We start from the raw sequence: 24,358 nt of genomic DNA, 5'->3' as shown, positions 1-24,358 counted from the left end.
TTGTTTCTTCTCGCTGGATTAATTCGTCAGTATATGACCGCAGTGCGGTGCAAATCCCCTCTCTTCCCTGTGTCTCATTCAGATTGACGACCTGGGTTTCCATCCCCCGGTCCACCACCGTCTGTCCGAACACCAGGAAGTTCAACTGGTATGTCGGGTCATTTTCCTCACATTGCACCAAACTCCTCCGGCCAAAAACTCCTCCACATTTGACACTTCGCTTCGGTCGCCCGGGATCAGCCACTCGCCTCGCCTCATAGTCCCCCCAGGCGAGTCCAAGCTCTAGGCGGTCATCCACATACGTCAAAACTCCACACACCTTCACTTCCCCCATGGTCTTCCTCCTGCCCCGCAGGAAGGATGCAGGGGCTCCGGATATGCCCTTGGGCATCTTTCCGGATTGGAAGAATCCTAGGGAACTAGTAAAGGCCATCTTCGGCTCAACAGCCGCACTCCTCAGGATCTGGCAACATCCACCCCTCAGATGCAGCACATTAAACCACGTCGCATCATCCCCACACACGCTGCCTTCATCTTCCACGCCGCTAGCGTCCAGTTGCCGTGACCTCTCTCTCACTGAGGTGTCTTCAGCGGTCAACTCCCCTCCCTCGTGGTGGTTCGGAGCACCTACTAAGAGGGTCTCACCCTCAGCTACTTTCCCCAAGCTGTACCACCGCCGGGTCTCGTTTAAATTCGGTACTGGCTCAAGGCTGCTACACACGTCCTCAGAAGCAACTCGACACACTGGGTGCCCAGACAATGCCCCCATGAACTCCAGGGTCATTAACCAATCATCGTCTTCTGGATAACTACTGCCACTAGTACCCAAAGTCTCCGGTGCCCTTGCGGTTGTCAAGGATAAATGCTTCAGACACCGGTTGTAAAACGAACTGTACAACAACTTGATCTGTGCCCCGGGGTCGAGGATAGCTTTAGCATCGCTTCCTCTATCCATAGCGACACCCTGGGGCATGGCCCCTCTAAGCCTTCAGGAATAGGGTCTTTTCCTTTCAGAAGTTCATTGGTATGTTGCTGGGAACGTGCTTCCCCAGAGACCCGAAGCCCACTGGGCCCGACACCTCTCTGATCAGCTGAACAACTGATCCCCTGAAATGATCCCCCTGGTACTACAAGCAATTTAGCCGCCCTCCTCGCCAGAGAAGACACACTGAAAACTTTCCCCCCCTCTTTCAAATAACTGAGAGCTGTCACTACGGTGTAAGTGAACCTGACAGCTCTAACACCGTCACCAGCCCACCTACTCAAACTTTCAACCAATCCCTGTCGCTCTCCCGCAACCAAGCACTGCCACTCATCTAACAACTGAGAAATCCACTCCGCCCACGTCTCACGCGCCTCCGCCCCTCCTGGGGTGGACACTATCCCCAGTGCCAGGCGGAGCCTGCCAGAGCTAGAACATTTGTTCGCAGACTCTACCTCCAAATCAGACCACTCTTTCCTCTCTCTCCCAACTGCATGGACAGCCCCGAGTGCCACCTCTAACTCGTCAATGCTAGTCTGAACTCGAACAAAGACCGCACCCACAACGCATACAGCAATCAACAGCAAATAACCCACAGAGACACACATTACAGATTTAAACAGGGCACTCACACAGCATACCAACAGACTCAAGCATCCCGGACAAAGCCCCCACAATGTAGCCCCCCCTGGCCACTCTCAGGGTCGCTCGGCTCGCTGTCGTCTAGGGAAACAGCCTCGGCCCCGCCAAACTGGATAATTCGTTTGTGTGGATGCTGTGTGAGGTACCCCACCCCGCCCAAATAACAGACAATACACCAGACGCAATTAAATGATTTACAGTTTATAGATATTACTGGAACTATATAATTAAAAGAGAATAAAATATAAAAGGAAAATAAAAGGTGCCACACTTATCAAAGTTCAATCTCTTCGTGCACAAAAACCATTGGAGCTCAAGGACCTTCTTCGTCACCCTGCGACCCCCTCGGACCACCTCAACCGGCCGCCTGGGACCAACAACGGTGGTCGACCAGACGCTCCATACGAGTCCGTCTCCGTCTCCTCTCCTCGCCGAACGTCCCGCTCGGGGTCCGACCCCGTTAGCGGACTCACAGCGCCTGGTCCATCCTCTGTCTCGCTCTCCCGCCTTCTGCCCCCAAACCCCCTCGCAAACAGTATCTTCAAATACACCAAAACCATAACAACTATCCCAATTGGTTAATAGCACCCTCTTATCACCCTCTAAAACACAACAAAGCTGCATTCCCCAGATTGACATAACAAAAACGCCATTTTAATTGGCCTCCGCAGTAACATAAAAATCGAAACCCCCTTACACTTATTTACATCTTTCTTGCAGATAGGTGATGAAAACTGCACACAATACTCCAAATGTACTCATCCTGTTCGATTTCAATCATTTTTTTTTTAGACATTTTGGAAGCACTGATTTAAATTTCCGAACCTTCTTCCTACAAGTATAACATTTGATTGTTGCTGAGACATCTCCATTGCAAAGGCCTCTCATTCTTCAATTAGCATTCCCTGCCAAATTGTGATTCTAATTTTTTCAGAAATCTTTTGAACTATTTCAACCTTTGGCTTTCCCCTTTTGCTTAATATTTATCTCCCCCAAATCCCAGATGCTTCCCAAAATCATACCATGTTCATCTTGGGCAGCAGATTGGTCTGCTTCAATATCTTAAGGGCCAAAACCTTCAACACTGCAAAATTGCTCTAAATTGTCCCCAGGCTGTGGTTGCTAAAAATTTTAAAACCTCGTCCCGTGTTTGTGATGATTGACAACATGTGCATTTGACTTGATGCTTTTAAGTAGAAAATATTGCAGCACACTTAAAATAAATGTAAGGCTGATGGGTAGCATTGAGAAAGTTAGTACCTGAAAGCAGACTTGTTCAATTAGGCTCTGGGTGAAGATGAGAATCACAGAGAGAAAGAGGGCCACGGTAGACTAAGTTCTGATAAACTTTTTAAAAATATTTTGTTTAAACAAAGGGATAGAGAATAAGATTATGTTACGAGGTTAATAACGCATCAGGGGTGATTGATAAGTTCGTGGCCTAAGGTAGAAGGAGGTGAGTTATTAACTTCAAACTTTCTGTATAATCACTGAAAGAGTTGAACTGCATGTGCATGTAATGAGAGCTGTATAACTTATCTCCTTCTACCTTAGGCCACGAACTTATCAATCACCCCTCGTATATCACTTGAATTTTATAGTAATTGTATTTAAATATAGTTTTGTCTGCATGGAAAGTTATGCTTGACAAATCTCTCAGAGGTTATTTGAAGAGGTAACTGAAAAGGTAAATAAGACTACGGCAGTGGATATTGTCTATTTGACCTGCATCATGCAGGACCTTCAAATTGAACTTCAGCAAGGTCTTCATCAAGTTCCCGCATGGTAGACTGGTCTGGAAGGTTTGGTCCAATGGAACCCAAAGAGAGGTAGTTAACAGGATTCAAAATTGGCTCGGAGATAGAAAATAAGGGATGATGGTTGAAGGTGCCTTCTCAGAATGGAGGCCAGTGCCGAGAAATGTGTTGCAGGGGTTGGTTGGTGTTGGGACGTCACCCCATAACAACAGTGATGCAGAATAATACAGCATGGATAAAACCCCTTCAGGTCAACAAGTCTATGTCACCCACAGTCCCCACCCAGCTACCCCAATTTCCAGTATTTAGCTAATATCCCTCTGAGCCCCACCCCTACATGTAACTATCCAAATGCTTCTTAAATGATAAAATTGTTGCTGCCTTGATCACACCTTCAGCAGCTGTCCCATATAAGCTCTCGTAGCTAGAGCACAAGCATTAGCTGTTGTTGCTATAGTCCATCATTATGGCTTAATCCTTAATGAGTTGTATGTTTAAGGAGAAGGCCACCATGGGGCTCATGATATCGAACAATTAACCACTGGACAGAAACTTTAAATATCCGATGAAAATATCTTGCTGTGTAACTAATATTCATTTGTGAGTTAAATTATTCCTTTGGGGACTGTAATCAAAACCAAGAACTCAACACTGTGGGAATCCAACTTTACAAAGAGGAGCAAAGTCAAGAATGCAATTGTTATAGGAGATCTATTATTACAAGACTGTGGTTGAAGTGATTACAGGATTGCCTTCCTGCTAAGGTTAAGATATAATTTAGTGACTGCAGAAAATTCTGGAGGGGATAGGAGCACAGCCAAAAAAAATCAGTGGACCATAACAGCATCAATAACATATGCAGACAAAGATGAGGCCCTGCAGGCAGATTTAAAGATGCAAAGGAGATTTAAAATTGGGATCTTCATAGTCTTCTCCAGATTTCACCTTATATCATTAATGAATGCAAAAATAGCACAGATGTACACTATTGAAGAGGCGTTGCAAGCGAGGTGGTTTTTGATTCCTGAGAGACTGGGACCAGTTCTGGAAGAGGTGGGACCTGAACAGGGCATATTGAGTGTGCCATAAATCAAGGACATTTTCTATTACACAAACACAAGAAAATCTGCCGATGCTGGAAATTCAAGCAACACACACAAACAATGCTGGTGAATGCAGCAGGCCAGGCAGCATCTATAGGAAGAAGTACAGTCGACGTTTCAGGCTGAGACCCTTCGTCAGGACTAATTGAAAGAAGAGGTAGTAAGAGATTTGAAAGTGGAGGGGGAGAGATCTGAAATGATAGGAGAACACAAGAGGGGAAGGGATTGAGCTAAGAGCTGGAAAATTGATTGGCAAAAGGGATACGAGGCTGGAGAAGGGAGAGGATCATGGGACGGGAGGCCTAGGGAGAAAGAAAGGGGGAGGGAAGCCCAGAGGATGGGGCAAGGAGTATAGTGAGAGGGACAGAGGGAGAAAAAAGGGAGAGAGAGTTTTTTTATACAAAAATAAATAAATAAATAAATAACCCATGGGTACTAAGGGGAGGTGGGGTATTAACGGAAGTTAGAGAAGTCAATGTTCATGCCATCAGGTTGGAGGCTACCCAGACGGAAAATAGGGTGTTGTTCCTCCAACCTGAGTGTGGCTTCATCTTGTCAGTAGAGAAGGCCGTAGATAGACATATCAGAATGGGAATGGGACGTGGAATCAAAATGTGTGGCCACTGGGAGATCCTGCTTTCTCTGGCAGACAGAGTGCAGGTGTTCAGCAAAACAGTCTCCCAGCCTGCGTCGGGTCTCGCCAATATACTGAAGGCCACATTGGGAGCACTGGACGCAGTATATCACCCCAGCCAACTCACAGGTGAAGTGTCGCCTCACCTGGAAGGACTGTCTGGGGCCCTGAATGGTGGTGAGGGAGGAAATGAAGGGGGAGGTGTAGCATTTGTTCCACTTACAAGGGTAAGTGCCAGGAGGGAGATCGGTGGGAAGGGATGATGGGGGGGGGGGGGGTGAAACGAATGGACAAGGGAGTCACATAGGGAGCGATCCCTGTGGAAAGTTGGGGGGGGGGGGGGAGAAGATGTGCTTAGTGGTGGGATCCCGTGTCAGCCTGGCATCAGTTGTGGGCAAGTTACTGGAGGAAATTCTGAGGGACAGGATCTACTAGCACTTGCATCAACAGTCTGATTATGAGGAGTCAGCATAGATTTTGCATGGCAGCCAAACTCTATACACAGCGAGAGGAGAGAAAGTAGTGCGCCGCGTGTGCCCAGCCCTCCGGTGAAAAATGATATCGTATCCGTTAAATAGGGGCCATGGGCAATTCTGATTTGATGGAGACGGATGTGAAAGCACAGAGGAACATCTGACGAAATTTCTGAAACGCTCGTTCGCTGCTGTCGTTACTGCGTGGTCGGGAATCTTTCGGAGGGAAGGCCTCAAAATCCCGGTTTTGCCTGCTGCTGGCGACCAAGGTGGAGGTCAAATCGCTCAGATAGAGATGGCGCTCAGTACTCGGACAGCTGATCAGAGCTCGAAGTTTTTGGATGACTTAAAGAGTCGGACCGTGATCGGGTATGGCAGGGAGCATTTTTCTTCCTTCTCCCGTCTGCGTGAGATGTGGGACATTTGACAGACTTTGAACTTTTACTGTGCTCATGGACTTCTTCATCAAGTTATGGTATTGTTGCACTGTTGTAATATGTGTTATAATTATGTGGTTTTGTTAGTTTTTTTCAGTCTTGGTCTGTCCTGTGTTTTGTGATATCACACCGGAGGAACTATTGTATCATTTCTTAATGCATGCATTACTAAATGACAATAAAAGAGGACTGCGTGTCTTCATAATCTAATCTAAACACAATTCCTATGAAATTCAAGTGATTTATTATAAGCTTATTCACGAGTGCTTAATTTAAATGAGATAGATGATTTTGCAGGTTCATTGGAACCCGGACAATTGCTGACCTCTTTCTCAATGGGACGCAGATCTGTTCTACCATGAGTCTCATCTTCAACTCAGTGCTAAATTAGACAAGCCTGCTTTCAGTTACTAACTTTTTCCAGCGGCCCCCATCAGCCTTTTCATTTAAGTGTGCTACAATATTTCTTACTTAAAAGCATGAAATAAAATGCAAAAAGTTGTTAATCCCTCTGTACACAAGTATGGAGGACAAGTAATATTATAAGTAATATACTTTTACACAGGTAAGAGTATAAGTACTTATACTTTTAAATACAGAGCAATACTGAAATAGTATTGCAGTGCTAAAGGTCTTGTCCTTCATTTTAGATACTGAATAGACCAATCTGCTCTCCATGATGAATATACAATTTTGGGAAACGCTTGGCAAATTTTGCCCCCTGCACAAGCTAATATACTTGTCACTGAAAAACAGATAATGCTTTTATTCTGGTCTGAGAACTTTTTGTCACCGATTAGCTAACAGAGTTTGTACACTGCAAAAGCAAATAGGCTTCTGAAGTACTTAAATGGCTACAAAAAGTTCTGACGTATTGAAAGATGTTGCATAGCACAAACCTCTTTATAACCAGAAGTATTTTTAGTCATTTACTCATATGACCTTTGCTTAGAGTCTTCCAAAAAAAGGAAACAATATTCAAAGCGAAGTGATAAGTGAACCCATTTAGTTTCCTGTTATCTGTGCTTAACACATAGCTCAACTTTAGTCTGCAGGAGAGATCAGAATGAACATATTTCCCAACATCCTTTGAATAAAACTAACTTCACTGTTGTCCTAAATGATATTTAAGGAGCAAATATGAAATGTAATACTTTAGATTTAAGGGGAAATATTGTTCATTAAAGCTTGCATTCCTATTGTATATTGTAGATGCATGACATAACTAACCATATGCAGAGACAGAATATTAATCAGACTCATGAAGAATGGTTGATTGAGCAAGGTACCAGATAGTAACGCACAACCAAAGAGCTGCAGTCAGGCATCAATGTTGAGGTTAAGAAAACAGGGAAAATAACTCTTAAACCATGCTTTCTTCTTTTATGAAGCGAATATAACCAAGGAGCAAAGATTCATTGCCTGCCAAAGTCAACTCATACAAATGCAGAGCAAATTCTGTTGTCCTAAGTTTGTTGCATAATGTGTCTTCCACATTCCCAGACATCTCATCTACTCATCTTTGAACAGAGTGGTCATTGAGCAGAATCACTTTAATCACTTTGTCTGGTGACTTATGCAAAATGAACTGCTGGCAGAATCAGTTCTTCGATTGCATGGGGCTTTCCAATTTCAGCAATGAGCAATGAAATATTTTATGAAGCATGCAAAGCATGACTGTTTTGTTGTGAAGTGCTGGCAAACATGTCTTGAAGAGTTTTCCATTTCTCAAAAGCTTTCACAAAGTGACTGAAAATAAGCCAAGTTCTTGTTTGCTTTATCAGAGTGTATTCTGATCAAATTTTCATTGCCTCATTCGCAAAAAAACTTTTGCTTGGTGCTGGAATAAATCAATATTTCAAATACTCCTCACTACATTGTCTGCACTTTGTTTCTGCCACTTTTCTTATAGATTAAGGACCAGGTAATTACCTATTGTTTATCCAGCCTCAAGCACTACGATCAGTAACGGGTAAGTTATGACATCATCATAGCTCAGGCAAAACCTGACTCTGCCTGAAGCTATGTAAAGTAGGGAAGCGATATTTCATTTGGGCTGTGGGCTAGAGAAATGCAGTCAAGACCATTTGAAAGAGCAGATTTTGAACTTTAACGCATTGAACTCCATACCCTAATTCACAGGAAATGTAGCACTGGAATTGTACCAGCAAACATTGTACTACTATAGTGAATGGCAACAATGCCCGGGCCAGGCCCAGAAAGAATACGATTTTCTTCAGTCCAGATTTCTCATGATATGCCAAATACAGAAGTGTCACGTTGCTTGAAGCATGTTATAGTTGTTGAAAAGCAAATTCTAAGAACGGTGGGGTGAATACATGATCATTGTAATCAATTATGAGAAATTGTGATCAAAAGCTTATAAGAATTAACTTAGGTAACACACATAAAAGTTGCTGGTGAACGCAGCAGGCCAGGCAGCATCTCTAGGAAGAGGTGCAGTCGACGTTTCAGGCCGAGACCCTTCGTCAGGACTAACTAAAGGAAGAGTGAGTAAGGGATTTGAAAGTTGGAGGGGGAGGGGGAGATCCAAAATGATAAGAGAAGACAGGAGGGGGAGGGATGGAGCCAAGAGCTGGACAGGTGATAGGCAAAAGCGATACGAGAGGATCATGGGACAGGAGGTCCGGGAAGAAAGACGGGGGGGGTGGGGGACCCAGAGGATAGGCAAGGGGTATATTCAGAGGGACAAAGGGAGAAAAAGGAGAGTGAGAGAAAGAATGTGTGTATAAAAATAAGTAACAGATGGGGTACAAGGGGGAGGTGAGGCATTAGCGGAAGTTAGAGAAGTCGATGTTCATGCCATCAGGTTGGAGGCTACCCAGACAGAATATAAGGTGTTGTTCCTCCAACCTGAGTGTGGCTTCATCTTTACAGTAGAGGAGGCCACGGATAGACATGTCAGAATGGGAATGGGACGTGGAATTAAAATGTGTGGCCACTGGGAGATCCTGCTTTCTCCGGCGGACAGAGCGTAGGTGTTCAGCAAAGCGGTCTCCCAGTCTGCGTCGGGTCTCGCCAATATATAAAAGGCCACATCGGGAGCACCGGACACAGTATATCACCCCAGTCGACTCACAGGTGAAGTGTTGCCTCAGCTGGAAGGACTGTTTGGGGCCCTGAATGGTGGTAAGGGAGGAAGCGTAAGGGCATGTGTAGTACTTGTTCCGCTTACACGGATAAGTGCCAGGAGGGAGATCAGTGGGGAGGGATGGGGGGGACGAATGGACAAGGGAGTCGCGTAGGGAGCGATCCCTGTGGAATGCAGGGGGGGGGATGGAAAGATGTGCTTAGTGGTGGGATCCCGTTGGAGGTGGCGGAAGTTACGGAGACTAATATGTTGGACCCGAAGGCTGGTGGGGTGGTAGGTGAGGACCAGGGGAACCCTATTCCTAGTGGGGTGGCGGGAGGATGGAGTGAGAGCAGATGTACATGAAATGGGGGAGATGCGTTTAAGAGCAGAGTTGATAGTGGAGGAAGGGAAACCCCTTTCTTTAAAAAAGGAAGACACCTCCCTCGTCCTAGAATGAAAAGCCTCATCCTGAGAGCAGATGCGGCGGAGACGGAGGAATTGCGAGAAGGGGATGGCATTTTTGCAAGAGACAGAGTGAGAAGAGGAGTAGTCCAGATAGCTGTGAGAGTCAGTAGGCTTATAGTAGACATCACTGGATAAGCTGTCTCCAGAGACAGAAAGATCTAGAAAGGGGAGGGAGGTGTCGGAAATGGACCAGGTAAACTTGAGGGCAGGGTGAAAGTTGGAGGCAAAGTTAATAAAGTCAACGAGCTCTGCATGCATGCAGGAAGCAATTAATTAACTTCTTTAGTTAAGCCTGTAATCCCTCAGCTGCCCCCTTGCTATCAAGCACCCTCCGCACCATGCCCATTATTTTTATCACCCACCGTCCCCAAGAGAGCGATATCTCCCACTTTGGGAACCGCTGCTGTCCATCTTATAGCCACCTGCTTTGTTGTAAATTTCTAATGTTTTTGTTGCCTGCTCTACTAAAATTGGAAAAGTTCACTGAATTGAGAGCTACTGTTACTGCAAATTATTCTATTATCAATTTTTTGCATGAAGGGCAAGTGAATTTTCAATGGCATAATAAGTCACAATTAGTAGTCAACTCTGATTCTTAAATCAAAAATGAATCCATCAAATAAACTAATTTCAAGATAAAAGCATTTTGAGAAGTTTATAAGTCCAACATGGACCTAAATGTTCTGATATTCATTTCACACTTTGTACAATGTTACATAGGTTAATTAAATACTTCTCCTCCTCAATGTGCACTCTAAAAATTCTTACTGCTCAACTGGCCCTGGATGACAATATGGACTCCTTCAAAGTGAATCTCAATTCCACAACACATCAGAAAAGAGGTCCTTGCTACTACTGGGATTAGTGCCCTGTGGGAACTTTTAGGGATCTGTCATTGCTTTATGCTTTCCAGTGCATTTAGACCATTACCTTCCCACCGCAAAACAAATCTCATTAAGCTACAGTTTCCCAAAAAATGCAGTTCATCTTTGAAAGAAAAATGACCTGTTGATTTAACCTAATTTACTTAAGGCATCAGGTATAGTTTTATACTGCTTTACAGTTCTTATAATCTATATTTTTGTCATGCGAAACACATCACTGACATGTTTTGAAACCAAGTGAATCTACCGCGGCATTGCACAAGATACATTCTCAACTTTAAATTATTAAATATTGCATACCTACTGATAATTATCACTCGTCCACATGCCCATATCAAAAATTTTATTGTCCACATCTAGCTGAGTTTGCATCTGTTCATGATGTGAATTCTAAATCAATAAACTACAATGACTTCCACCAGATATCTGAACCCATATGAAAAATCCAGGCCTTTTGATACCTCAAAAATCATCACCTAATGTAGCCATATTAAAATATGTTGGATAGTAACTCCACATTTAAATGAAAAATGAATGATTTGTTCCAACTCAAAAAGCTGCACCATGGTTCCTGATTTAAGTTGACAGTTTTAAATTTTGAAATGGCACTAATAATTTTAGTTGTTCTTTTCAGCCAATGATATCCTGCTCAACCCATATCTAAGATTCAAATTAAACAATCACTGAATCCATTTCTGAAGAGGTGGAATTAAAAAAAAAATCCACACCCTGACCATGACTATCTATTTCCATCATTGCCACAAGCCCATTTTGTCTATTAACTTACCTTCACTATCAAAAGGCTGATGGTCCAGACTTGGTTATCTGAGTATCATCACTGCAGTTATACAAAAAATTGTTCAATTTTCATAAGACAATGCACCAATATCTTATATTTTCCTAACCAACACTAAATCCATGAAATTTCACTGGTTTTTCAAACTGCATAAGTTTGACTCTTCGAGCTTCTAGTAAGAATAAATTAGAATTTATTTTGTCAAGAAAAAAATAGCGAATGTTCCTTTCATTCAAAACTTGTAATGATTTCATGAAATGAATCTGTTCAGTGCAACCATATCCACTCACTATAAAATGAAGTTTTAAAAGTCAATACTGTTATATTCAATATTTTCTCTGGAGGCTTCCAAAGACTTAGCATGTTGGGGGAGAAAACATGATTGAATGGCAGAGCAGACTCGATGGATCGAATGGCCTACTGCTGCTCCGATATCTTATGGGTCTTATTGTCTTAGACTATAGACGTTTTGGTTGTGAAATAGTGTCTGGCTTTGTACCCGAGAGAATAAAGGAAAAAAAACAGCACCTCACAACTGCAAGACAATATGTAGTACACAGCGCTTCCTCAGTAGCAATATTTATACCAGACAATGCTTGTGCAAATATTCTAAATGCTGACTTTTTGACAATACAAATTCAATATGCTAAGAATATAACCATGGGCAGCTATTCTTTCTTTTAAACTAAGGTTGCATACGTGTAAAAGTTGTGAATTTTTTGAATAATTTTATATATTTGAAGCCAATAATCAATGCACGGAACCAACAATCAGAATTTAAAACTTTTAAGTACATTGTCCTCACGCAGACACAAAAATTTAGCGAAATGCCATTAAATCAATAATTACTATATTTTAGGGATTATGCATTTTTGCATACGGTAAATACATAAAAAATGTAACAATAATTTTGAGTTTGCTCTAATCATATGAAACACATTGTGTTCTAATTTCAGCCTAAAAATAAATACCCTCTTACTCAATGTTACTAAATAAATACCCTCTTACTCAATGTTACTACTTACTATATATATATATATATATATATATATATATATATAGTATTGCACATATCAGGGCAAGTAATATGGAGCACAAAGGTATCCAAAACACTGCAGTGCTTTGTACCATGAAAAATAAATTTTTCTCCAAACAAACTTTGATCAAATACCTATGAAACAGTGACAAGTGGAAGGATAATTAGACCATGACCTGTAGAAATTACAATTTCAAACAGTACTACGACCAAGACTTCATCACCACCATCACTAAGACTTTGTGGGAGAATAAAATGTAATTAAAATATTATAAAACTACACAGCTTCCTTTACAAATGTAGACAACTTGAATTTATAATTTTAAATGAAAATGATCACATACGTATGAATTAAGCTATTTCCCTGCATTGCATACTATCAATAAGAGTCTGACTTCCTTAGTCATTTGTATTTGTTGGAGGAGCGGAAGAGAAGCAGCACAATGGATAAAACGCAAACCCTATTTCCAGAAAAGTTGGGATATTTTCCAAAATGCAATAAAAACAAAAATCTCTGATATGTTAATTCATGTGAATCTTTATTTAACTGACAAAAGTACAAAGAAAAGATTTTCAATAGTTTTACTGACCAACTTAATCGTATTTTGTAAACATGCACAAATTTAGAATTTGATGGCTGCAACACACTCAACAAAAGTTGGGACAGAAGCAAGTTTACCATTGTGTTACATCACCTTTCCTTTTAATAACACTTTTTAATCGTTTTGGAACTGAGGATACTAATTGTAGTAGATTTGCAACTGGAAATTTTGTCCATTCTTGCTTGATATAAGACTTCAGCTGCTCAACAGTCCGTGGTCTCCGTTGTCTGATTCTCCTCTTCATGATGCGCCATACATTTTCAATAGGAGATAGATCTGGACTGGCAGCAGGCCAGTCAAGCACACGCACTCTGTGTCTACAAAGCCACGCTGTTGTAGCCCGTGCAGAATGTGGTCTGGCATTGTCCTGCTGAAATAAGCATGGACGTCCCGGGAAGAGACGTCTCCTTGATGGCAACATATGTCTCTCTAAAATCCTAATATATGCCTCAGAGTCAATGGTATCTTCACATACATGCAACTCACCCATGCCGTGGGCACTGATGCACCCCCATACCATCACAGATGCTGGCTTCTGCACCTTTTGCTGATATCAATCTGGATGGTCGTTTTCATCTTTGGCACGGAGAACTCGACGCCGGTTTTTTTCCGAAAACTAGTTGAAATGTGGACTCATCTGACCACAGCACACGGTTCCACAGTCTTTCGGTCCATCTGAGATGAGCTCGGGCCCAGAGGACTCGCTGGCGTTTCTGCATAGAGTTGATGTATGGCTTCCTCCTTGCGTAATACAGTTTCAAGTTGCATTTCTAGATGCAGTGACGGACTGTGTTGAGTGACAATGGTTTTCCGAAGTATTCCCGAGCCCAGGTGGCTATAGTTGTCACAGTAGCATGACGGTTTCTTAGGCAGTGCCGCCTGAGGGCTCGAAGATCACGCGCATTCAACAGTGGTTTCCGACCTTGCCCTTTACGCACTGAGATGTCTCTGAATTCTTTGAATCTTTTCACAATATTATGTTCTGTAGGTGTTGAAAGACCTAAATTCTCTGCAATCTTGCGTTGAGAAATGTTCCTTTTGAACTGATTAACAATTCTCTCACGAATTTTGGCACAAAGGGGTGAGCCACGACCCATCCTTGCTTGCAAAGACTGAGCCTTTGATGGACACTACTTTTATACCCAGTCCTGATACCTCACCTGCTACCAATTAGCCTGCTTAATGTGGAGACTTCCAAACCGGTGTTACTTGAATATTCTGTGCAATTTTCAATCTTGTTTTAACTCTGTCCCAACTTTTGTTGAGTGTGTTGCAGCCATCAAATTCTAAATTTGTGTATATTTACAAAATACAATTAAGTTGGTCAGCAAAACTATTGAAAATCTTTTCTTTGTACTTTTGTCAGTTAAATAAAGGTTCACGTGAATTGACATATCACAGATTTTTGTTTTTATTGCATTTTGGAAAATACCCCAACTTTTCTGGAAATGGGATTTGTAGTTGTGGAAGAGGTCCAAAAGAGAAATATGTAATCTTACTTTAGTTCCAACTCAACCACTTTCTTCAAAAGGTTCTTTTTTCTCCAACTTGTAATTGCACACAATAGCCATTCTTCTCTCATAAGACCGTACAACAAAACACAGAATTCAGTCATTTTACCTGCTGAGCCTGCTCTGCCATTTGATCGCGACTGATTTATTTTCCCTCTCCACCCCACTCCTCTGCCTTCTCCACGTAACCTTTGTTGTCCTAACAAATAAAGAACCTATCAACTTCAGCTTTAAATATACCCAATGATTTGGCTTCCACAGCTGTCTATGATAATGAATTCTGCAGATTCACCACCTCTGGTCCTCCTAGACTCATCTACTCAGGGAAATTCTCCCCACATCCACTCTGTGTAGGTCTTTCAATATTTAATTGATACCCCCTCTTTCTTCTAAACCCTAGCAACTACAGACCCATAGCCATCAAACATTCTTCATACATTAATCCTTTCAGACCTCAGATTATTCTTGTGATCCTCTTCTGGACCCACTCCGATGCCAGCACATTCTTCCTTAGATAAGGGGCCCAAAAATGCTCACAATCTCCAAATGCAGTTTCACTAATACTTTATAAAGCCTCAGTATTACACCCTTACTTTTATATTGTCGCTTCTGAAAATGAATGTCTTAGTTTCGACTGACTCAACTGCAAGTTAACCTTTAAGGAATGCTGCATCAGGACTCCCAAGTCTCTTTGCACCTCCAATTCCTGAATTAGCTCCCCATTTAGAAAATATTTTACACCTTTATTCCTTGGACCAAATATATGGCATTTGACAGAAGGAATAAAGGAATAAATCATGTATGGAAGATGCATGAAAAAAGAAGTAACACAAAATATAGCATGTTAGCTGTCAAGAAATAAATCTTAAATATTAGTTACTGGTTTTATTACACACTGCAGCAGTGAAATATTTTATCAGCTGGCTATGAGTTAACCTGCTTTTTGACTCATGGTTCAGTATGTTATTAATGACCAAACAGCATGCTAAAATTGTTAGTACATGCAAGCAGAAGTAATATCAATCTGTTAAGTGTGCTTTTAAAAAGTAGTATTTGCATACAAAGTAAAAATTCAGGATATGTAATAAGAACTCGAATTACTTCATCTCAATGCTCCCAGAAAATACTCATCTCTAGCAAAACCAGACAAAAACAAAACACACCATGAACAGAAGAAACAATAGGTTTAAAACAGAGACATTAACACAGATGACAGGAAAGATGAACTGAAATATGGGTAAGAGAAGATCTGAAACCATAACATCAATCTACACACCTTTGCATTGATATAAGGATCAAAAGGGCCATACTTTTTGAGGTCTTTGCACTCAATAGCATTCTATGAGGGGAAAGAAAAAAATGAAAATGATAAAAATAAGGTTATACTGAAAAATAAAGATGAATGAACTATGATAAATGCAATGACTTCAACCAGTTGTGAATATCTTAAAGAATTTAAGTACTCAGAGCATTTAAATTAATTTCAAACTTAATTTTAAATTCTCTTATAAAGTAAAAATATATTATAACCAAAACAAAATTATACAAAGCTAAGGATGCACAAAAAGATACAGAAAAGTTGCTCCTAGTGTTCAGTAGCCAGGTGCACTGCTCCTGTACAAAGTACTAATAGCATGATTCCAAATTCAGCACTTGGGTCTTGACTCAATATGCTGAGGTATGCAAGAATTTTTAATTTCTTCCTCGATAAAGGCTTAATAGCTGTCCTTTAATCTTTTCCTTTACAACAAAATTGAGTATTTAAAATAATTTTTTAAAAAAAAGACAGATTGCAGGACATACCCAGAAGACCAGGCAGACTTACTTTCTTGAGCATCCCTGCTGCATATGAAATCATAAAGCTTTCTACCCATCCAGAATCAATGTCAAATGTCTGGACAGAAACACTCACATGTTGACAGAAAAGCTTGATTTCAAACTACTGCTAAAATCCTCCCAAACTTTTAATTAAGTGCACCATACTGGAAAATGTATTTCTTGTCTATGCACAGGATTAACCACGAAAATTTGTAAACTTTTGTACTCATACTTGTACCAATCAAGCAAGCCAAAGTGAAGGCCCAAAAATTTATCATAAATGGCCAAAAAAGAAGTTTTTTTCAATTCTTATCCCAACCTCAGTTTAGATGGTAGCACAAGCATGTTTCGACAGAAGATAAAGGAGCAAGTGAAGGAAGCCACATGCATGCAGAGCATATACAGCACTCGGTGTGGCAAGGTCATCAGCATGCTGCACTATCAGAGTAAGTATCAGCAGATGAGTGATGGGTTGTATTTAATTTGTTTTACAGCAGATGAGACTTCAAATTGCCTAAAATTAATATATAGCAAGGTAATATTAAACTATACTTTTATCTGCAAATTGCCCATAAGCTTTACCTCAAATGCAGAAGTCAAGTCTGTGGACAATAACCGATCAAGGAATCCATCTTTCTGTCCAACCTAATTCTGCTTCAGACACAACACTGTTCATTCCAGAATGCTTAGGTTGTGAATAAGATTCCTACAAATAATTTTAGCTTGCTTGGGTAATGTATGAACTAACACTGATTTGAGCACAATGTTTCCATAATACCAAACCTTTTGGATTGCAAAAGTGGTATCAGTTGTTAAACGATCAGAAACAGGAAAAAAATGAAGTTCATCCAATTGGCTTAAAATTTAATTTTGCATTACAGCTATAAGATACTGTTTTCACAGCCGAAGATATTTTTAAAAGCATTATGAACAACTGCAGAACTTAATTACATTTGTTCGTTATCATTTCTATTTAAATAGATACACTGAGCACAGTCCACTTCAGGCCATCTAGATACATAAATTGAGATTTTATCATCTGCAGTAGATGAGGATATCCATAAATCACCACTCACCAGGTGGTCTGCATTGTCCTGTGTTCCTTTTGTTTTTAGAATAGAATTTGTCTCTGGCAAAACCACATCCCAGATGAGTCTGCAGAATCTTGAAAAAAACATTCTTGACATTTCTCCAGAAGGTCATTCCACCTGCAGGTTTATCTGATCCCAAACACTGACTGGCACTTCAGCAAAAATGTGCTTTTTATAGCTGCACATGACCTTAGCTTGAGCTGGAGCATTTCCTCCCTGTTCAGCAGTCTGGACTCAGAAGCATGCCATCAGCTGCATCCCAATTATAAATGTTTGCTTGGGATTAATATTTCTACCCTTCTATACTGCTATCTGCATTTTCCACTTTGGCTCCTTTGCTGCTCTATGACCCAATATCTCAGATTCAGCTGCAAAATATGATCACCATGCACAAAACAAGCTTCTGAGACAAGGGTAAACATTAATGAATTAATAACTAATGAAAACACTATATACATGTAGGGAGACAGCATGAAACTACAAATTTCAAGAAAAAGGCTTGTAAAAGCCATTAATGTAAGAAGATCCAGAGTTCTCTGAATTAATCAAGATAGAAAATGGAACTGACAGTACATAGTTTCATTTGGCATCAAAAAAACAATGAGAATCCGTGTTTTGATTATAGACCACAAGTAGTGCACAGTAAATTACTGATCGCTTTTAAGTACTCAGACTGCTAGATTACACATTTTTATATTGAATTGAAATACTTTATAACCAATCATGATAAGTCCTCATTAACATTGACTTATCTGAATACTTAAGGTTGGGCATGTTGTACTGGGACCACTGGTAAATTTAGCACATTCCTCTCCTGTGGTGTCCAATGAGACAGATTGTATTTGAGGCCAAGTACAGGCATTTAGTAAACTATCAATGCAGCTGGAGCTAGAGTCAGGGTCAGGTTCACGAACACCAGGGATCAATAATGTGGATAGGTTTGCACCCAAAATCAATGAGGTCTGAATCAGTAACAGTTATATTTGCAGTAAGGGACTGAAGTGCATCTATGTTGAAGGTAATAGCAAATGTCAGTAAGATGGTAAAGTCATCAAATGGCAACTTTTCTTTTGTGAATCATGCACAGAAGATGAATGAGAGCGAGGCGATAACTGTATAACACATTAGAGAGTCCACTGCTAATCTCATTACCGGACATTACATTAAAGAATAGGTTGATCAGAGGTAGTGTCACGGCTGCAGAAAAGGAGGAAGTCATGGAGGGGTTGTCGACTGAGTTTCTGTGGGTGGAGGTTAGGAATAGGAAGGGGTCAATAACTCTACTGGGTGTTTTTTTTATAGACCACCCAATAGTAACAAGGACAGCGAGGAGCAGATAGGGAGACAGATTCTGCAAAGGAATAATAATAAGAGTTGTTATGGTGGGAGATTTTAATTTCCCAAATATTGATTGGTATCTCCCTAGAGTGAGGGGTTCAGATTGGGTGGAGTTTGTTAGGTGTGTTCAGGAAGGTTTCCTGACACAATATGTAGATAAGCCTGCAAGAGGAGAGGCTGTAATTGATCTGGTATTGGGAAATGAAGCTGGTCAGGTGCCAAGTCTCTCAGTGGAAGAGCATTTTGGAGATAGTGATCACAATTCTATCTCCTTTACCATAGCATTGGAGAGGGATAGGAACAGATAAGTTAGGGAAATGTTTAATTGGAGTAAGGGGAACTATGAGGTTATCAGGCAGGAATTTGGAAGCATACATTGGAAACAGATGTTCTCAGGGAAACATATGGAAGAAATGTGGCAAATGTTATGGGGATATTTGCGTGGGGTTCTGCATAGATACATTCCAATGAGACATGGAAAGGATGGTAATGTACAGGAACCTTGGTGTACAAAGGCTGTTGTAAACCTAGTCAAGAAGAAAAGAGTTCCGGCAGGGGACTCATGGAGTGGGCTGCATTTGGGCGTTGTTCCGTATCCTTTACTTTCTTACATGTAACTACTCTTACCTACTTTACCTATACCTACACTAAACCATCTATATTACATTTATATTACTGAACTATGACTTTTACTTATTGAAAATGAATACCAGAGCACGAGAAGTTAAAGAAGGGAAAGGTTCCGGCGGGAACGGGAAAAAAAATGGTGATCCTGGAACTTCGAAGGAAACTCCGGTAACTATGGAACTAATGAAGAAACTTTTAGAAGATACAGTTAATCGAAGACTCACCGCAATTGAAGAAGCGTTGAATTTGAGGAAAGAAGAATCAAGAACATTTAGACGTGAAACCGACCAACATCAAGTCAGAATTTCGGAATTAGATGAAGATGGCCGTAAAAGAGAAAAAAGAATTGAAGCGCTTGAAGAAAGTTTAACTTCAGTAACTCAGCAATTGGAACGCTATCAAGCTAAGACTATCGATCTTGAAAACCGTTCCCGACGACAGAATTTGCAAATAATTGGTTTTCCTGAGGATATTGAGAAGGGAGATCCTACTAAGTATTCCTCTAAATCGCTAATGGATGTGTTTGGCTCCGATATATTGGAAGAACCCCCGATATTAGATCGTGCTCATCGTTCATTCCGTTTTAATCCGGAGAAATCAGCCAAACTGAGACCGATCATTATTCCGTTTCATTATGTCCACGAGAAGGAACAAGTTATCCGAGCTGCTCAAAAGAAAGGTATGATCGAATTTCAAGATTTCAAGTTCAGAATTGTTGAAGACTACAGCCAAGACGTACTGAAAAAAACAGATGGCTTTTAAACCTCAAATGGCAGAACTCTATCGTCGGGTTTATAAAATAGTGCCACTGTTTCCAGCCTCTCTGAGAGTGGTTATGTCGGATAACTCGCGTAGCCTGTTTAAAAATCCCATGGAAGCCCAAAGTTTTCTCAATGATCTGCCTCCCTCTACGGAGGATTAATCAATGTATCGTTTGTTTTTTTTTCCCGTCTCTGATTGTATAGTTCGAGGTTTTGTTTTCTTGATCTGGCAGTGTAGGTTCGTTTTATATAGTTAAACGATATTAGGCTTTTCTGTTAGTGATCCTGTATATCTTACTCTTAATACCTTTTGGTAGTTATTTAGTTATAAGTTTAATGCTTGTTTTCTTTTTGAAATGTTACTAAAGTATTATATTTTAAAATGGTGGATTGTTTTCCTCTTCTCCCCAGAATCCTTGCTGTTTCTCACGTCATTTCCGATCATTTATATTTGAAAAATTAATATAGTAATATGATCTAACGTTTGATGTTCTTTGAAATACGAGTAGCAAGGAACTATTCGATGCTTTTAATAGCTTTAAGATTTTTTTTTACTGTTATAGCTAGTTTTTACTTTTTTCCACAAGGGTGGTGTTTTTTTTTTGATAAACATATTTCTGCTGGGTCGCCTTCCGGAAAGATGGGTTAGGTTTAGTCTTAGATTTAGCATTGGCCACTGTCTGGCTTTTTTCTGGGTTTTTGTGGGAGGTGGGTGGTATTTTTCCTTTTATTCCTTTTTCATTCTTTCTTTTTAAATGGGCCGACCAGAAACTACCAAAATGTCTGAAATGTCGTAACTTCCGGTTCCTCTTTGGACCTTTTTCCCTCTTCCAGGGTCATGAGTCTCTACTCTGGTTAACCCTTTACATACTTTATACTCAAGCTCATTATGATAGATAAGACTATCTTGGAATACAAATGGTTTAAACCACCCGATTAAATGGAAGAAATTTTTAAAGTATTCCATAGGATGAATGCTCATATTATTTTTGTACAAGAAACTCATGTCCGGAAAGAGGATAATCAATGTTTCTTTAGATTCTGGAAGGGACAATAGTATCATGCAAATTCACAGGCTAGAATAAAAGGTGTTTCTATATTGATAGATTCGTCAATTTTATTTATGCACTATGAGACAACTTCAGATTCTAATGGCAGATTTTTGTTGACTACTGGCTTGCTATTTAACAAAAAAGTTGCTATGCTCAATGTTTATGCCCCAAATGTTGACTGTCCTGATTTTTTTGAGAATTTCCTCACATCTCTTCCTAACTTAAATGACTATATGCTGATTATGAGTGGTGATTTTAATTGTTGTTTAAATCCTTTGATAGATAGATCCAAGTTTAAACAAGCACTTCCTAATAAGTCGGCTACCCTTATTAACTCTTTTATGACCGACTCCGGAATCTCAGAAATTTGGAGATTCTTATATCTGAAAGACAAAGAGATCTCTTTTTTTTTCCACATGTACATCAGCACTATTCAAGAATTGACTACTTTCTTATTGACTCTCAATTAATTCCTTTTGTTACGGGTTGTGAATATGATTCTATTGCTGTTTCTGACCATGCACCGTTGAAATTGTTTATTAACTTAAGGGATATATCTACTAATTCTAGACAATGGAGATTTAATACAACTTTCCTTCAAGATTCAGATTTTGTTAGGTTTATTGATGAACAGATTAAGTTTTTCTTTACAACAAATCCCACGGATGATATTTCCAGTGGGATACTCTGGGATACTTTTAAAGCATATATTTGTGGACAAATCATTTCATACACTGCTGGACTAAAAAAGCGAACTAATATGGAAATACTTAAACTGGTCGACAAGATTAAAGAAGTTGATGAGAAATATTCTATAGCTCCTAATCAAGAACTTTATAAACAGAGAGTTGAACTTCAAATGGAACATAATCTCTTATTATCATCTTCGATTGAAAGTCAATTAATCAAAACTAAGAGTCAATTTTATATACATGGTGATAAAACCGGGAAACTTTTAGCTAATCAATTGAAATCGGCCTCAGTTGAACGACAGATTCTTAAGATTCGTAAACAAGATGGCACTCTGACAGTTGACCATGATGAGATTAATAAATCCTTTCAAGAATTTTATCCCTCCCTTTATCAATCAGAATTTCCTGATGACTCCACTATAATGCATGAATTTTTTAAGAAACTGAATATTCCAAAATTATTATCTAATTAACGTTCAAAACTAGATGTACCTATTACAGCAGAGGAAATAAAGAATGCTATTTTTTCAATGAATTCAGGTAAAGCACCTGGTCCAGATGGATTTACAGTAGAATTTTTTAAATTTTTCTCAACTACACTAACTCCTTGGCTATGTAGTGTTCTTAGGGTTGCAGTCTCAATAGGTAAATTACCACAATCTTTTTTTCAAGCTTCTATTTCCCTAATTCTTAAAAAAGATAAGGATCCTACTGAATGTGCATCTTATAGACCTATATCTCTGCTGAATGTCGATTCTAAGATTTTTTCTAAAATATTGGCAACGAGATTGGAGAATGTATTACCCCAAATTATTTCTGCTGATCAAACTGGATTTATTAAAAATCGTTACTTTTTTTAATATTAGGAGATTATACTGTTTATACGCCTTCACCCAAAATTCCAGAATGTGTCATTTCACTGGATACTGAAAAAGCTTTTGATAGAGTTGAATGGATATATTTATTCAATACCCTTGAGAAATTTAATTTTAGTCCGATATTCATTTCCTGGATTAAACTGATATATTTTACCCCTTTGGCCTCGGTATTTACTAACAACCAAAGATCTTCTTTTTTCATTTATTCCGTGGTACTAGGCAGGGTTGCCCTCTTAGTCCACTACTATTTGATATTGTCTTGGAACCGCTAGCTATTGCCATTCGTGACTCCCCTAATATATTTGGTATTACCCGTGGAAATGAGACTCATAAATTATCACTATATGCAGATGATCTACTATTATATATTTCTAACCCAGGAAAATCTATTCCGGCAGTATTAACTTTGCTTGCTCAGTTTAGTAGTTTCTCTGGTTATTAACTGAACCTAGGTAAGAGTGAACTCTTTCCATTAAATATGCAGGTTCCCATTTATAGAAACTCTCCATTTAGACTGATTACTGATTATTTTACTTATTTGGGAGTTAAAATTACTAAGAGACATAAGGGTTTATTCAATTTCAACCTTTTACCATTAATTAATCAGGTTAAACAACTGATTACTAAATGGTCCCCTTTGTCTCTATCACTGATTGGCCGTACTAATGCTTTCAAAATGATTATTTTACCCAAATTTTTATATTTATTTCAAGCAATACCGATTTTTATTCCTAAATCTTTTTTGATAATATTGACTCTAAAATTTCCTCTTATATATGGCAAAATAGAAATCCCAGATTAAGTAAAAAATACTTACAGAAATCTAAGAAAGAGGGTGGTTTGGCATTACCTGTCTTAAGATTTTACTACTGGGTAATTAATATCCAATACTTAATATTTTGGACACAAGATTGGAATATAACTCCAAGCCCATATTGGGTAAACCTTGAAGGCCATTCTGTACAAGGGTTTTCTTTAGCTTCCATTTTAGGAACTTCACGGCCTTTTGCACTATCTAAATTGAATAAACAAATTTTCAACCCTATAGTTAAAAATACATTGCGAATATGGTTTCAATTTCGTAAATTTATTGGCCTGAATGATTTTATGTTATCAAGCCCTATTATATCCAATTTCTTTTTCCAACCTTCGGTAATGGACCAAGCCTTTTTGATATGGAAAACGAAAGGTATAATATGCTTTCGTGATCTATTTCTGGATAACTGCTTTATGTCTTTTGAGCAGTTATCTGAGAAATTTGATTTGCCTAGATGCCATTTTTTTTAGATACCTACAAATAAGAAATTTTTTTAAATACTACGTTGCCTACCTATCCGACTTCAAATCCTTCTGGTATTTTTGATAAAATTTTAGGTTTTAATCCTTTGCAGAAGGGATGAACAGCAATAATTTATGATATAATTATGAAATTACAGTCAGGTATATCTGATAAATTCAAAAATGAATGGGAAAGGGAACTTCAACTTTCCCTACCTATAGTGAAATGGGAAAAAAATTTTCAGTTAGTTAGTACTTCTTCCATATGTGCTAAACATACATTAATACAATTTAAAGTAGTACACAGAGCTCATATGTCCAAAGATAAACCAGCTTGTTTTTATTCCCATATAAACCCTACTTGTGATAGATGTCACTCTGAAGTGGCTTCTTTAACTCATATCTTT

At 39.5% G+C, this 24,358-nt stretch overlaps 1 protein-coding gene across 12 annotated transcripts in view; it reads right to left on the bottom strand.

Moving 5' to 3' along the window:
- The window catches only part of LOC140209900 (ankyrin repeat and SAM domain-containing protein 1A-like), a 409,914-nt gene that overhangs the window by 302,550 nt on the left and 83,006 nt on the right, over window positions 1-24,358 (bottom strand). For 9 of the 12 annotated variants that reach the window (XM_072278542.1, XM_072278543.1, XM_072278544.1 and 6 more), the window contains exon 4: window positions 15,693-15,755. The exons of the other annotated variants lie outside the window; for them this stretch is intronic. In XM_072278542.1, coding sequence (XP_072134643.1) covers window positions 15,693-15,755 — 63 coding nt within the window. The remainder of the gene's footprint in view (window positions 1-15,692; window positions 15,756-24,358) is intronic. 12 annotated transcript variants of the gene reach the window in all.

This window comes from Mobula birostris, chromosome 14 (genome assembly GCF_030028105.1).
Source record: "Mobula birostris isolate sMobBir1 chromosome 14, sMobBir1.hap1, whole genome shotgun sequence".
Lineage (NCBI taxonomy): Eukaryota > Metazoa > Chordata > Chondrichthyes > Myliobatiformes > Myliobatidae > Mobula > Mobula birostris.
The sequence above is the reverse complement of the archived record's forward strand: the minus strand, read 5'-3'. Positions and strand labels throughout refer to the sequence as shown.